This window comes from Pelodiscus sinensis, chromosome 16, assembly GCF_049634645.1.
Source record: "Pelodiscus sinensis isolate JC-2024 chromosome 16, ASM4963464v1, whole genome shotgun sequence".
In the NCBI taxonomy this organism is placed as follows: Eukaryota; Metazoa; Chordata; order Testudines; family Trionychidae; genus Pelodiscus; species Pelodiscus sinensis.
This window is the reverse complement of record NC_134726.1, coordinates 15159418-15172106: the sequence shown is the minus strand read 5'-3', so window position 1 is coordinate 15172106 and position 12689 is coordinate 15159418. Positions and strand designations below refer to the sequence as shown.

General features: G+C 47.7%; 1 protein-coding gene across 3 annotated transcripts in view; it reads right to left on the bottom strand.

Moving 5' to 3' along the window:
• Nucleotides 1–12689, bottom strand: part of PARN (poly(A)-specific ribonuclease) — a 196220-nt gene that overhangs the window by 113305 nt on the left and 70226 nt on the right. For all 3 annotated transcript variants that reach the window (XR_012896124.1, XM_025190140.2, XM_006134132.4), the window contains exon 20: nt 1158–1244. Coding sequence is in view for 2 of the 3 variants with exons in the window: in XM_025190140.2 (XP_025045925.1) it covers nt 1158–1244 (87 nt within the window). In the remaining variant the exon portion in view is untranslated. The remainder of the gene's footprint in view (nt 1–1157; nt 1245–12689) is intronic.

Sequence of the window (12689 nt, the reverse complement as noted above, 5' to 3'; positions counted from 1 at the left end):
AGACTCATGGGAGATAGTCAGCTGAAGGATAGTTCCCTCTGCAACTCTGTGGCCAAAAGAGCTAATGTGATCCCACTGATGTACAAAGAAGGGAATATCAAGTAAGAATAAATTATCAATACTGTATTTTGTACTGGTGCAAGTAGTACTAGAATTCTGTGTCCTGTTATGGTGTCCATTCAAGAAAGATGTTGGAAAATGGATAAAGGTTCAGAGAAAAGCCACAATGAACAGAGTGGAAAAAACACATGGGGGGGAGGGGGTCAATCTAATTTTCTTATCAAAGAGAAGGTTTAAGAGTAATGTGATCAATCTATAAATACCTACTCGAGGAACAGAAATTTGACACTGAAGAGATTGTCCAAATAATGGGCAGATTTAGATTGGAAATAAGGTACTTTTTTAAAAAATGGTGGAAGCAATTAAAGTACTGGAATATACCTAGGGCTGCGTGGTCCTTTTAAGAACATAAGAACTGCTATACTGGGTCAGACCAAAGGTCCATCTAGCCCAGTATCCTGTCTGCCAACAGTGGACACACTTTACATAGTCGATCTAAAGGTAGTAAAATGGATGTTCCCATTCTCCCTGTTCCCAGTTTCACAAATAGCAAGACTCTCAGATGTAGAATATGCTGCTCTTTGACTTTTCAAAACTCAGGAATGGCCAGGAGCCCATGGATAAGACCACCAACAGGAGTGGAGTATGAGCTCCACTGAACAGAACACTGCTGAGCAGTTGCTAATAAGCCTACTGATTAATGTCTACTTCCTACCTCACCAGATTTGGTCATCTCTCACCATAACTTATCTTCACTCCTTTCCCAACTACATCTTGCCCTTTTTGTCCAAAACTACTCTATTTTTATTCTTCTTGCAACAAAACAAGTAGCCCTCCCTGCCTTCAGCAGAAGTTTTGATTTCTGATTTGCCATTTCCTTTTATCCAACTCCTGAACTTCTATCTATTTCAGCTTCCAAATTTAGGAGTTCTGCAACTCTCTCTACTGCTCATTTCCTTATTCAGTCTTATCACTCTCTATCCTAGCAGCTGAACAGTCTAGAGCCAGGATTGAATGTATAGACAGATCTGTTTAGATTGCCATTATCAAAAGCAGGACAGTTTCCAAAGTCAGAAAGACTCAGCTCAATTACTTACCGAAGGCACTGAAAAGCTGGTAAAGATCACTAGTCTTCCACTCTTTTGGAAATGTAACATGAAGAACATGGTCTCGTTTTGGCTGCACTGCAAAATAAGAATGCATTTAAAAATGCAATCAGGTATTCATATAAGTTTGAATTGTTCATTTCAGAAAAAACAAACGTATGCTCTAACAATTTTTCATAGAAAACTGATACGTGATGTTCAAAATTATATGCAGTTAATGACGGGAGTACCATTACTGTCATTCTGAATGAAAATTTCAGCTTAAATCAAACTGGCCCATTTGTGATGCATTTGAAATAACTGTGTATGCAGCAGTAAATGCTCACAAATCATCTATGTGCATTTTTTGCCCAGAATTGCTCTTATGTAATTATGAAAATCCAGTCTCTTACATCTTTTCCACCAACTTCAAGGGAAACTAAACTTACTCTAAAACAGTTTTTAATTGTGTTTTCACACTGTACCAAAAATACAAATTAGAACATAAAACAATCCTCCTCATGTAATTTATCCCATTTAAGTTAAAATTGCAAAACCAAAGACCTGTTCCTTTATATTAACAATAAAAGTGGAGGAACACTTTAGGATGGAAATGATAATTATACCAGGACCCCTACCCATGCCAGGAAAATTATCTGGCTATTAGTAAATTAAATACCGAAATAGCAAGTGCAGGCTTTGACTGAACATACACCTTTCACAGGACTCTTGCCGTACATTTACTGAGTTTGTGCATGATCGTGACAAAAGCAGCTTTGTTTCATTTTCAGACACTCATTTGGTAATTTCCTCATCCCAATAAAAGAAAAAAGAATAGGATATCAATACTTTAAAGAGGCAGATAATTTATACAATTTGCCATTTTTATATATAAAAATCCAGAATATATTCTATTTGGCATATATCCTTGATGAAGAATTACTGAACATTGCCTGTTTTACTTTATTGATCTCTCCTTGCCAATTTCAAGGTCTACTCTCACAAAGAGTAGGGAATTGGTCTGGAAAGACTATTATTGGGATAACCTCAAGTGGCAAATATAATCCAGTGATGCCAACTTTCTGATTACTATCTGCTGCTTCCTTCCAAATCTATAACATTCAAAGATTTAATCTAATGTATTATTTTGGGTTGGTTAAGTCGAACTCGGGTGGAAAGCCTTGCACGTTGGAGCTGGATGTGGCCTCCAGCTTGCCTGGATCCAACACCTCAAGGCTCAGAGCTCCCCTCAGCATTGGGGAGCCCACACTGGCACTCCAGTCACCTTCCCCTTACCCTGGAGCTAGAATACACAAAATACTACTAGCCTGTCGTCCCGTCCCCCGGCTCTGGTGTGTGAGGGGAATGCAAGGAATGCCTTTCTCCTTCTCAGTCGTGGGCCATGTCAGTGAGGATTTGTTTTTTATTTTTTGTTTCTCACTTATATGTAGCCCCTGACTGATTTTTCTGTGGGTCAGTGACCCCCAACCCAAAAAAGGTTTTCCACCCCTTGTCTAACTCTGCTCCAAGTTGTTCAGGAGAACACACATGAGTTAACATTACAGACTCTGTGCTATAAACCAGGAGTGTGAAGTTGAGTGCAACTGCCACCACTGCAAAATTGTGCTAAGGCAACATCTTAGCATTTCTGGTATCCTCTCCATGAGGATCCTATTAAGAATTCCTTATAAATCTGAGATTTTAAAAAAATAAGAGCGAGTACCTTAATTTAAAAATTTAACTTTACTTTGGTCTGTACAGTACAGAAATGTACAGTTGTATATTTTAAGCTTTTGTTCATCAACTTTCAGGACTGCTGATTATAAATATGTATTTTAATCTTAAATATATATTTTTTTAATTTTAGCACTATTTTACATTAAATATATTACTTGCTAGTTTCTGATCATTTTGGCTCCCGCTACACTGAATCCTGTACAATATAAGCCTTGTATGACATGTCCCTGACATAAGAAATTTAATCAAAAGATTTTCTACGAGGACAAGTAAATGCTATGTGCACTGATTTTAGTGTGCTCTATTAGACACTAAAATTGGTCCGACCATTTTGAGCTAAAGGTTGGACCTCCCTAGTCTGGTACCCCTGGGAGCTGAGTAGTCCCGAAGAAAGGAGTTTGCCAGACCAGGGGAGATCAGGCCTGGGGCTTTCCCAGGACTTACCTCTTGTCCCTCAGCCCAATCAGTATGCCACCCCAGGCCAGCTGGTGGAGCTCTTATCAGGGTCAACAGCCCCCCTCTGGCTGGCGGGACTCCCTGTTCCTAGCAGTCAGCCCTGCTCTGACCCAGGGGGCTTGCTGCCCTTGCTGGCAGTGCTCAACTCCTGGCCAGAGGGGCACTCCTTCCACCTGCAGCCAGTCTGCTACACCAAGTAGAGCTCAGCTCCTAGCCAGTGGAATGCCCTTCCCCCTCGCCCTACCCCATCCCGAAGGCTCCACTTTTCTGGCCAGCATGGTTTCCTGCCCCAAGCCCTGCTCCTAATGGCCACTGCCATCAGCAGGGCTCTGCACCTCCAGTTACCAGCCCCACTCCATCTTCAAGCATACTGGCCTGGCTCCTTGCCCTCAGGCCATTGGCCCTGCAGGCTGCCAGGCTAGATGAGCTCCTAGCCGCTGGCAACCTCTGTGGCTTGCAGCTCTCTGGTCCAGTAACCTACCAGACCACAGATGTTGCTGGACCAAGAGAGTTCTGGACCACAGAGGTTCAACTTATACTATAAGCATAAGGTATTAAAAATCCTAGCACAACCCAGAGAAGTCACTACATATGGCACAAAGGCTAGCTAGTTCTGGAAAATACACTTATACTGACAATTTAACTTCCCCTTCATAATGCAGTGCTAATGGAAACTACAGACCCATATAACAAGCAAGTCAATCTGGAGTGAAAAGAACAGGCTTAAGCACAAAGTATCAACATAACACTGATCAATGAAAAGTACAGATTGTGAAGTGTGGATACTAAGGTATATCTGAAAAACATGTTCATCTAATTAATTCATGTACAACAACTTTTCTCTTTTATGATAAGATATACAGAATTAAAATGAGGGGAATTTACAGGTAACATTGGATCGTGGCAACAAAAATCCTTCTACACCTTATATTGGCTGTATATTGGTTATTGCTTTTTCTATATTTTTGTAATTAAGATGGCCACCAAAATCCACAATTAGCACCTTTGAACTGATCCTTCTAATCTGCATTTAAATCTAGCCGTACACTTCCTAGAATAGAGCCAAGGCTCCGTAACTCATGTTCTTCAAGATGTGTTGCTCATGTCCACTCAACATAGGTGTGCGTGCTCACCACATGCACTAGTGCTGGAAGTTTTTCCTTAAGCACTATCTGTAGGAGCCAAGGTCCCCTAAGTGGCACACACATGCCACACTATATAGGGCACTCCCTAGCCTCTCCCACCTCAGTTCCTTCTTGCCAGAACTTCAGAAAGGAAGAGGGTGGGAAGCTGAATGGACATAAGCAAAGATGAAATAAAGGGGATGCACCCTGGTGCACTGCTCAGGTAAGAGCGGGCTGCAATCCAGCAACAGTCTGGGCGCTTGATCTGGAGCAGGCAATTTAAAGATGCCTGATGAGAGCACATTGTAAGGGAGGTGCCCACACTCCCAGCTTGCTTATTGTGTGGTCATGGTGGCCCAGCCCCACTCCAAGAGGGGGAGCAGCAACAGCCCCTGTGCGGTTACAGCAGCCCAGCCAAAGTCCAAAGGCAGGCCCTGGGTCTGGCCACAAGAGGGGCTGGGGGCAGCTCTGCTTTGACTTCACTCCTGCAGAGGGCAGAACAGACTCCTGTCTTGCTGTGGCTGCGGTGGCCCGATCCTGGCCACAGTCTAGCCTCCATCTTCCATGGAAGGGGCTGGCGACAGCTCCACTCCTACCTCAGTGGGGTAAAGGGCAGAATTGGCTCCTGTCCCGCCACAGCTGCAACAGACCAGCTATAGCGCCAATCCTGGGGCATGCCCTCCATGTGGCCTCACTCCTGCCACAGTGTGGGGGGGTGGGGAAGCAAATTAGCTCCTACCCAGTTGAGGCAGCCCGGGCTTGACCCAAATCCTGGACAAGGCCCTGTGGTCTGGCCCCATCTGCCAGGGGAACGGCTGGCGGCAGCCCCATCCCGCCATGGTGGCCTGGCCCCGCACCTGCTGACACACATAGGAGAGAAGGGGTAATTGGCCATAGTGATCCTGGCTTGGCCCCTGTCCAGCTGCAGCAGCCTAGTAAGTTAGCCTGACTCCAGCCCCTCCCCCCACACACACACACACTTCCTCCAATCCCCAGTCCTCTGCCCTGCCTTATGCAAACTCCCCCCCCACAGCCTCAAACCCCCTGCCCTGTGCCCCTCGTACACCCTGTGACGGCGCGTTGGGAGTCCCCTGTCTCCTGCACCCCGAAATGGCACAAACAGACTGCACCAGCCGGTGAAATAGAGAAAGTTTATTGCCTCTCCAGGATACAGCACAGCACAGATGTAATCTGGTCACAGAGCTGGGCTAGGATGCCTCAGACCCCCTTGAGATGGGGGAGACTGGGCCCCTAAACTCCAGCCCCTTTCCCTAGGCTGTCTCCTCCATGCTCCCAGACAGCAACTAACTCTCACTCTTCCAGCCCTGCCCCCCCAGCCAGGGCAGCATTCCACCTTCCTTTGTTCCTCTCCATGGGGGGTGTCTGGCCATACCGGTTGAGAGGTCCCTTTGCATAGTGACTCATCCTGTTTTGCTGGGTTGTGGTACCCAGTGGGGGTTACCCCAGAGCCAGCAGCATAGAAACCAGCTAGGTACCCCCACTACGTCACACACCCCAACCCTGACTTCTGCACAAACGTCCACAGCCCATCCCGCTGCCCTGAGCTCCCTACACTCCAATTTCTTACAGTTATGGTTGTATTACACCCTTCCTGCCCTGAGCTCACCCTCCGCAAGTGGAGGCAGATTGTGACAGGACAGTACCTGTAAAAAATGTAAGTTACTTTCACCCCTGCATGTAAGCAACACTTCTCAAACAACATCAGTTATGGAACAGGTAACAGTCTTTTCTTCTTCGAGTGCTTGCTCGCTTCCATTTAACATAAGTGACTGCAAGCCATGTCTGCCAAAGTAGGTAGGAGTTGAGGACATGCAGACTGCAGTATAGCTCTGCCGAGTGCTGCATCCTCCCTAGCTTGTTGTGCGATGGTGTAGCGTGACGTAAATATGGATGACCATTTCGCTGATCAACAGATATCTTGGATCGCAATAGGAGTGAGAAAGGCTTGCGAAGAAGTTTAAGCCCTAGTGGAGTGGTCCCTGATCAACATGGAGGGCTGGACCCTTGCCAACTTGTAGTATGTACAGATACAAGAGGTAATCCATTTGGAGAGCCTCTGGGAAAATGTCATATTCTCCCCTCCCTCCCCCATTCAGGCCACGAAGAGCACAGAACCACTGAAACAGGAAGGCATCTGGCAAAGAGCCCCCGCTTGAGACTGAACTGGGAGCAAAATGTTGCCTCTCACATGCTCCTTCATCTCAAACAGGTCCACTGGGGGGAGCCCCACTCATGGAAGAGAGAGATGGCTATATCAGGGTGAAGAGCCCACTTGTGGTAAGAAGAGAATTCTCTGCTGAGACCATCCATGACCACATTCCACACCTCAGGAAAGTGACATGCCTCCAACATGAAGTTGTGGAGAGCACCAAAATCTCAGAGGCACATTGCTTCCTTGACAACCTCTAGGGAACAGGCACCTCCTTGCCTGTTGAACTAGTACATGATGGCTGTATTTTCAGTGAAGACACACACCACCCTGCCTAAGAGATGAGGAACACATGCCACGCACACATTTCTGATCACCCTGAGCTTCTTGAGGTTTATGTACAACGTCACCTCTATGGACCACTCTCACTGGGTCCAAACAGTACCCATGAGCCCTCCCCACAATCAGAAGTGTTGGCTCCTAGCTCTCTCGAGTGCAGCTGCTGGTGAAGGGGTTTCCAGACATGATGTATTCTGATGGTCCACTACCCGAGGGTTTGCAGGATGTGATGCAGAACCATCACCACCCTTGTCAGTGAATGTTTGGCTGGATGCCTGCCACAGGTGGAGGGGCCTCATCTTGAGCCTGGCAAAGGGTTCAAAATAAGTGCAAGCTGTCACGTGCCCCAGAATTTGCTGACACACCTGCACTGTAGTCATCGGTATGTGAACAAGTTTTGAACCTCTCTGAGGGAGTGATGCCCTGGCTTGAGTGGAATCCAAAAAAGCACCAATGAACTCTAACCTTTTAGTCTGCACTAACACTGGTTTATTTTCATTCATCAGGAGGCTGAGTCTGGAAGAAAAGAAATGGGGAGGATCCATTGAGGTCTGGTGTGCTGTCCTTGGGCGCATCCTCAAAGGGCTGGGGGAGGACCTTGGCTGGGGGCTTAGGCTGGCTGGTAGACTGCTGGCTAGAATGAGAATGTTGGCCCTGCTTTTTCCTGAAAGCCTGTAGGTGGGAGGAGGCAGTATCATGCTGAAAATAGGGCCCTTTTGACAGTGAGGACTGAGGCTTGAACTTCTTCCTCTGTCCCTGGGATATACAGGCCCAGGATCTTTAGGATAGTTCAGGATTCCTTAAGCTTGAGCAGTTTATTGTCTGTTTGAGCTACAAACAGAGCACCCATGTCAAAGGGTAGGTCCTGGACAGGAGTTCTGTGCCTACAGGAAAAGGGCTGAGAGGAGGAGCCAAGCTGCCTTCCCACATGGAGATGGCTGATGCCATGGAGTGAGCTACTGAGTCTGCTGCAGCAGAAGCCACCTGCAGCACTGCCATGGCCACAGAAGAACCCTCCTCCAGCAGGGCTCTGAACTCTTTTTGTAGGCCTTCTGGAAGGGAAGTCTCAAGCTCCGCCATTGCCTGCCACATGTTCACGTTGTAGATGGCAAATAAAGCCTGGTGGTTCGCCACCCTGAGCTGGAAGCTGGCCAAGGAATAATGTTTTCAAGCAACCAAGTCCAAGTGTATTAAGTCTATTCCTGGAAGTAGGGGCAGGCTGGCCCTGGCATTCCTCGTGATTCACCAATTCCACCACTAGCGAACTAGGAGGTGGGTGGGTATACAAGTACTCCTTGCCTTGGCAGGAACAAAGTACCTCCACTCCAGCAACTCTGAGATCAGCAGAATAGACAAAAGCATCTGCCACATGGCCTTGGCAATCTTGGCTACCACCCTGAGGTAGAGCCACTCCCAGGATGCTCTCCTGCACCTCCTCCGCAGGAAGGCCCAAGCCAACTGCCACCCTTCTCAGGAGGTCCTGATGGGTCCTCATATCCTCCAAGGGTACTACTGGAGGAGAAGCCATTATCACTTCATGTAGCTAGGAGGAAGAGGAGGCTTGATCAAACCAATTTTCCTCTGGAGAGAAGGGGTTGGTCACTTGCCAAGTCCCCCATCCGTAAGATGGTTGTTGCCACTGCTTCAGCTGGATGTGCACAAGAAGCTGAAGGAACCAAGGGAGCTTGCAAAGTTCCAGTCACCAAGCAAGTAACTTGGAATCCCCAGGGGGTCCCTGGGCACCACTGAGCCTGCCATTGCAACTGAGGCCATCATGGGGCCTGCCATTGCAACTGAGGCTTCCAGGCTCTCTCCTCTGCAGAAGAGAGTGGGAGCTTGCTGTGCTTATCAACTGAAGGCCAGACAGCAGCTTTTCTCTATGCTGAGAACCAGTCAGTGCCGGGGGTGGTGGTACCAGCATGGCCTGGAAGACCTCTCATATGGAGGAAAGACGAACCTACAGTAACAGGGACAGGAGCTTGGTGCTGCCTGGGCCTTCTCTTGGGAGTTATCAGCTGACTGAGTGCCCGTCTTGCCCTTGTCCTTGCGAAGGCCCTGGGCCTTCTCTACCCAATTTCTTTGGGTGCCTGGCTAGAGCCAGTCACAAAAAATGGTGCTCAGTTGTTGACACTGAAGGAGCACTGTGCACCAATGCCCCAGTGCCAAGTCCAAACACTGGTCCTGTGGAGCTAGCATAGTCTCCATTAGTAAGGCCTGGAGTCAAATTCCCCATTCTTTAATAGTTCTGGAATGGAAGGATCTGCAGACGCAGCGCCTTCCCAATACATGTCCTTCCTCCAGACAGTGAAGGCATTCAGCATGCAGATCGCTTACTGCCATAGGCCCACAGCAGGGGTGGCCAGATAAAGAGCCACAATAGCAGTGGAGAGAGTGAAGAGCCGGAGAAAAGTTGTTGAGACAACAAAACAGAAAACACGCCACACTGGGGGAAAAATAGGTGCTGGTACATCCATCCCAGGGCATGGCCCTTTTTGGGAGGGGAGGGGGGGGGCTCAACAACTTTGTCCTGGCTCTTCACACGATCTCCACTGCTACTGTGGCTCACAAAAAAGCACTGGGAAGTGGTGAGAGGTGCAAGCTCTGGGAGGGAAGTAGAGAAGAGGATGCTGGGTCAGGGAGGGGGCTCCAGGCTGGAAACTGTTGGGGTCAGGGGGAGGGTGGGGTGCTGAGCAAGCCACAGGCTTGTGGCTGTGAGGGTGAAGGAGTTTGGGCTGGGGTGCATAAGGGGCTCAGGGCAGGAAGGCTGGGAGTATGATGGGCTCAGGACACAGATTTGCAGGAGTGTTGTGGCAGAAGACTGGGGGTGTGGGGTGCAGGAGTTCAGGGATGAGAGAGGCTCAGGACAGGGGGTTCCAGTGTATGATAGGCTCAGGTTTGGGATCTGGGGTGGTGCAGGAGTGTTATGATGCTGAGGCCAGATGGAGACTTGGCCCCAATTGGGGGCTTGTTGGCCAGGCTTCATTTTTAAATAAAATATGATGTCAAACACAAAATATTCCAGCGTTGTCTTTATTTATGAGGGGGGCGGCAAACCTTTTTTGAGTTAGGGGTGACTGACCCACAGTCAGTCGGGGCCACACAACTGAGATGCAAAAAAACAACCCTTCCAAAACCCCACAAGCCTTACTAATGTGCCCCCAACTGTGCTGGTGGGGGCAGGGGACAGGGTGCTGGGACAGGGTGCTGGGGCAGGGTACGCATGGGGGGGGTCTAGCCAGGGGGAGGGGACAGAGACAGCTGGGGCCAGTACCTGGGGATCCTGGGTCTCAGGAAGCGCGCTGGCTGCTCTTCCCTCCCCCCACCCCGCTCTAACCCAATCCCCCTCCCCTTCCTCAGAGCTAGGCACACACCCCCCCCAACCCAATCTCCCTCCCCAGAGCCAGGTGCCGGCCCCCCTCTATAACAATCCCACTCCCCTCCCACCCCAACCTAATTCTCAGGTCCCGGAGGTGGAGCCACCAGTACAGCCATACGCGTCTCCCTCCAGGCGCTGGGGCACATGCGCTGAGCAGCTGGCCTTGAGACATGCTGGCTGGGATGCCATGTGCACATTCCCCCGTCCCCGAACTCAACCCCCCTTCTTCTCCCTCCCCCCAACCTAATTCTCAGGTCCCAGAGCCACCGCCACTACAGCTGCACGTCTCCATCCAGGTGCGTGCACCGAGCGGCTAGCACACCATGCGCACCCCCCCCACCAACTCAATCCCCCTCCCGTCCCCTTCCCCAGAGCCAGACACCTCCTCTCCCCACTCTAACCCAATCCCCCTCCCCCACTAACCTTATACCCAGGTCCTGGAGCCGCCGCTAGTGCTGCCGCCACAGCACCCAGAGCCGCTGCCTGTGCTCAGCAGCCAGCTGCTAGCACATGCAGGCTGGGATGCTGTGTGCGACCCGGCCTACACATGCAGGATATGATGTAGTGCACTAGGGGACGTGAGCAGAATGGCCTGGGCCGTGATTACGCATGCGGCTCACAGCAGCCCAGCCGTGAGAGAAGCGGACCTAAGCGGTTCCAGGTTCCATCTCAGTTCTGTCAGGAGCCGCAATTTTTTCTTCGCAAGACAGTTGGCCATCCCTGGCGTACAGCATTTGGCGCAAGCTTTGAAGCCAGGGAAGCAGGGTATGCCCCATCTCAACGGTTCTCAACTTTTTTTTTTTTTTTTTTTTATAAAGCACACCCTTTTTCAAAAAAAGTTGTACCCCCAGTATACCTACAGTTTTCAGACACACAATTTTTTTCTACCATTGCAACACATTTGTTTTGGCAATCTAATTGTAGCTAGGTAGGCGATGAAATTTTTGGGTGTAAAAAGTACAAAAAATAATAAAGCACTATAAAACAAACAAATTCAGTTTTCTCCAAATTTCAGTTGTGTTGATGTACCCCCTACACTTCTCTTGAGTACGCCTTAAGGGTACTTGTACCACTGGTTGAGAAACACTGCCCCATCCCGCAGGAAAAGTGTCTAAGAGAATCAACAACATTAACTGAACTATTTACAGGTACTTAACTAATGGAGATAATCATCTACAACACAATAGGAGGAGAGGGGACAGGGAGTATCAGAATGTCATATGCGCAGCACTCCACAGGGCACTGGGACCCCAGTCATGATGGGTACTGAGTTAGGGAAAAAACTTCTAGCACCATGCATGTTGCAAGCACACTTATTTTGAATGGACATGAGCAAGCATTCAAAGAACTAATTTATGACAGTTAAATTAGATAGACTGTAAATCTATTACTTTGAACATCAAAACTAAACAGTGTGTTAGGTAGTGTTTCATGATATAAGTAGCATCAGCAGTTTCAATTTGTGATATGCTCATCTTAACCTAAAATTTGTATGAAAACAGTTTTGCATAAAAACATTAATCTATTCTATGGAAATCACTGAGATTATGATAGCTTCAGGTAGAACATAAATTGGCCTGACAGGTATGGCTCTACTGTAAGGAAAAGCATAACATTGTACACCTATTAATTTTACTGCTGAAAACAGCCACACCTGAAGTACAGTACAAACTAAAGCTAAGACACGCACACACCACCAACTTAAGGAAGATCTATTCCTTACTGTGCAATACAGTTGAGAGTGAGTATTTCAAAGAGTTTTATTTAATCTTTGCAACCCAAATAGTCTACCGTTAGGACTCTAAATTACCCTGTTCAAAATAAAGGTTTTAATAGCATATGTTCCCAAATTAGATTCCTATGTTCCATTCCACAGAGACAAAGGCACAAGGCTTCATAACTGAAGAGGGTGCACTCAGATCAGAGGTGCTGTTAGCTCTACATTTTGGTATCAAGGTAACACCTATAACTGTATTTTCAGCTAGCCTAATGCTATAAAAGTTATAATGTAGAGGATTCAATAACTCATCCTCAATCTTAACAAGTGATGAATATGAAGAGGCTTTCAAAGCAGTTATGCTTCATTATTTTTGTATTAAGAATACTCTATAAAAATAACTGCTTGTGAAATGACACAAATTTCTCTCACGGCTAGGCACTGGAGTTCATATCAGCAATAGGTTGCAATATGAGGGGTTAAATTTAAGAAATGAAAATATGGCAATGTTATTCTACTCCTAGAATATCTCTAGGGCCAGAACAATCCATGGATCAACTGTGCTAACTTAGAAGACCCAAGTGGTTTAAGCACCTGAAAGTCCTCCCTACAGAGACCAGTACAG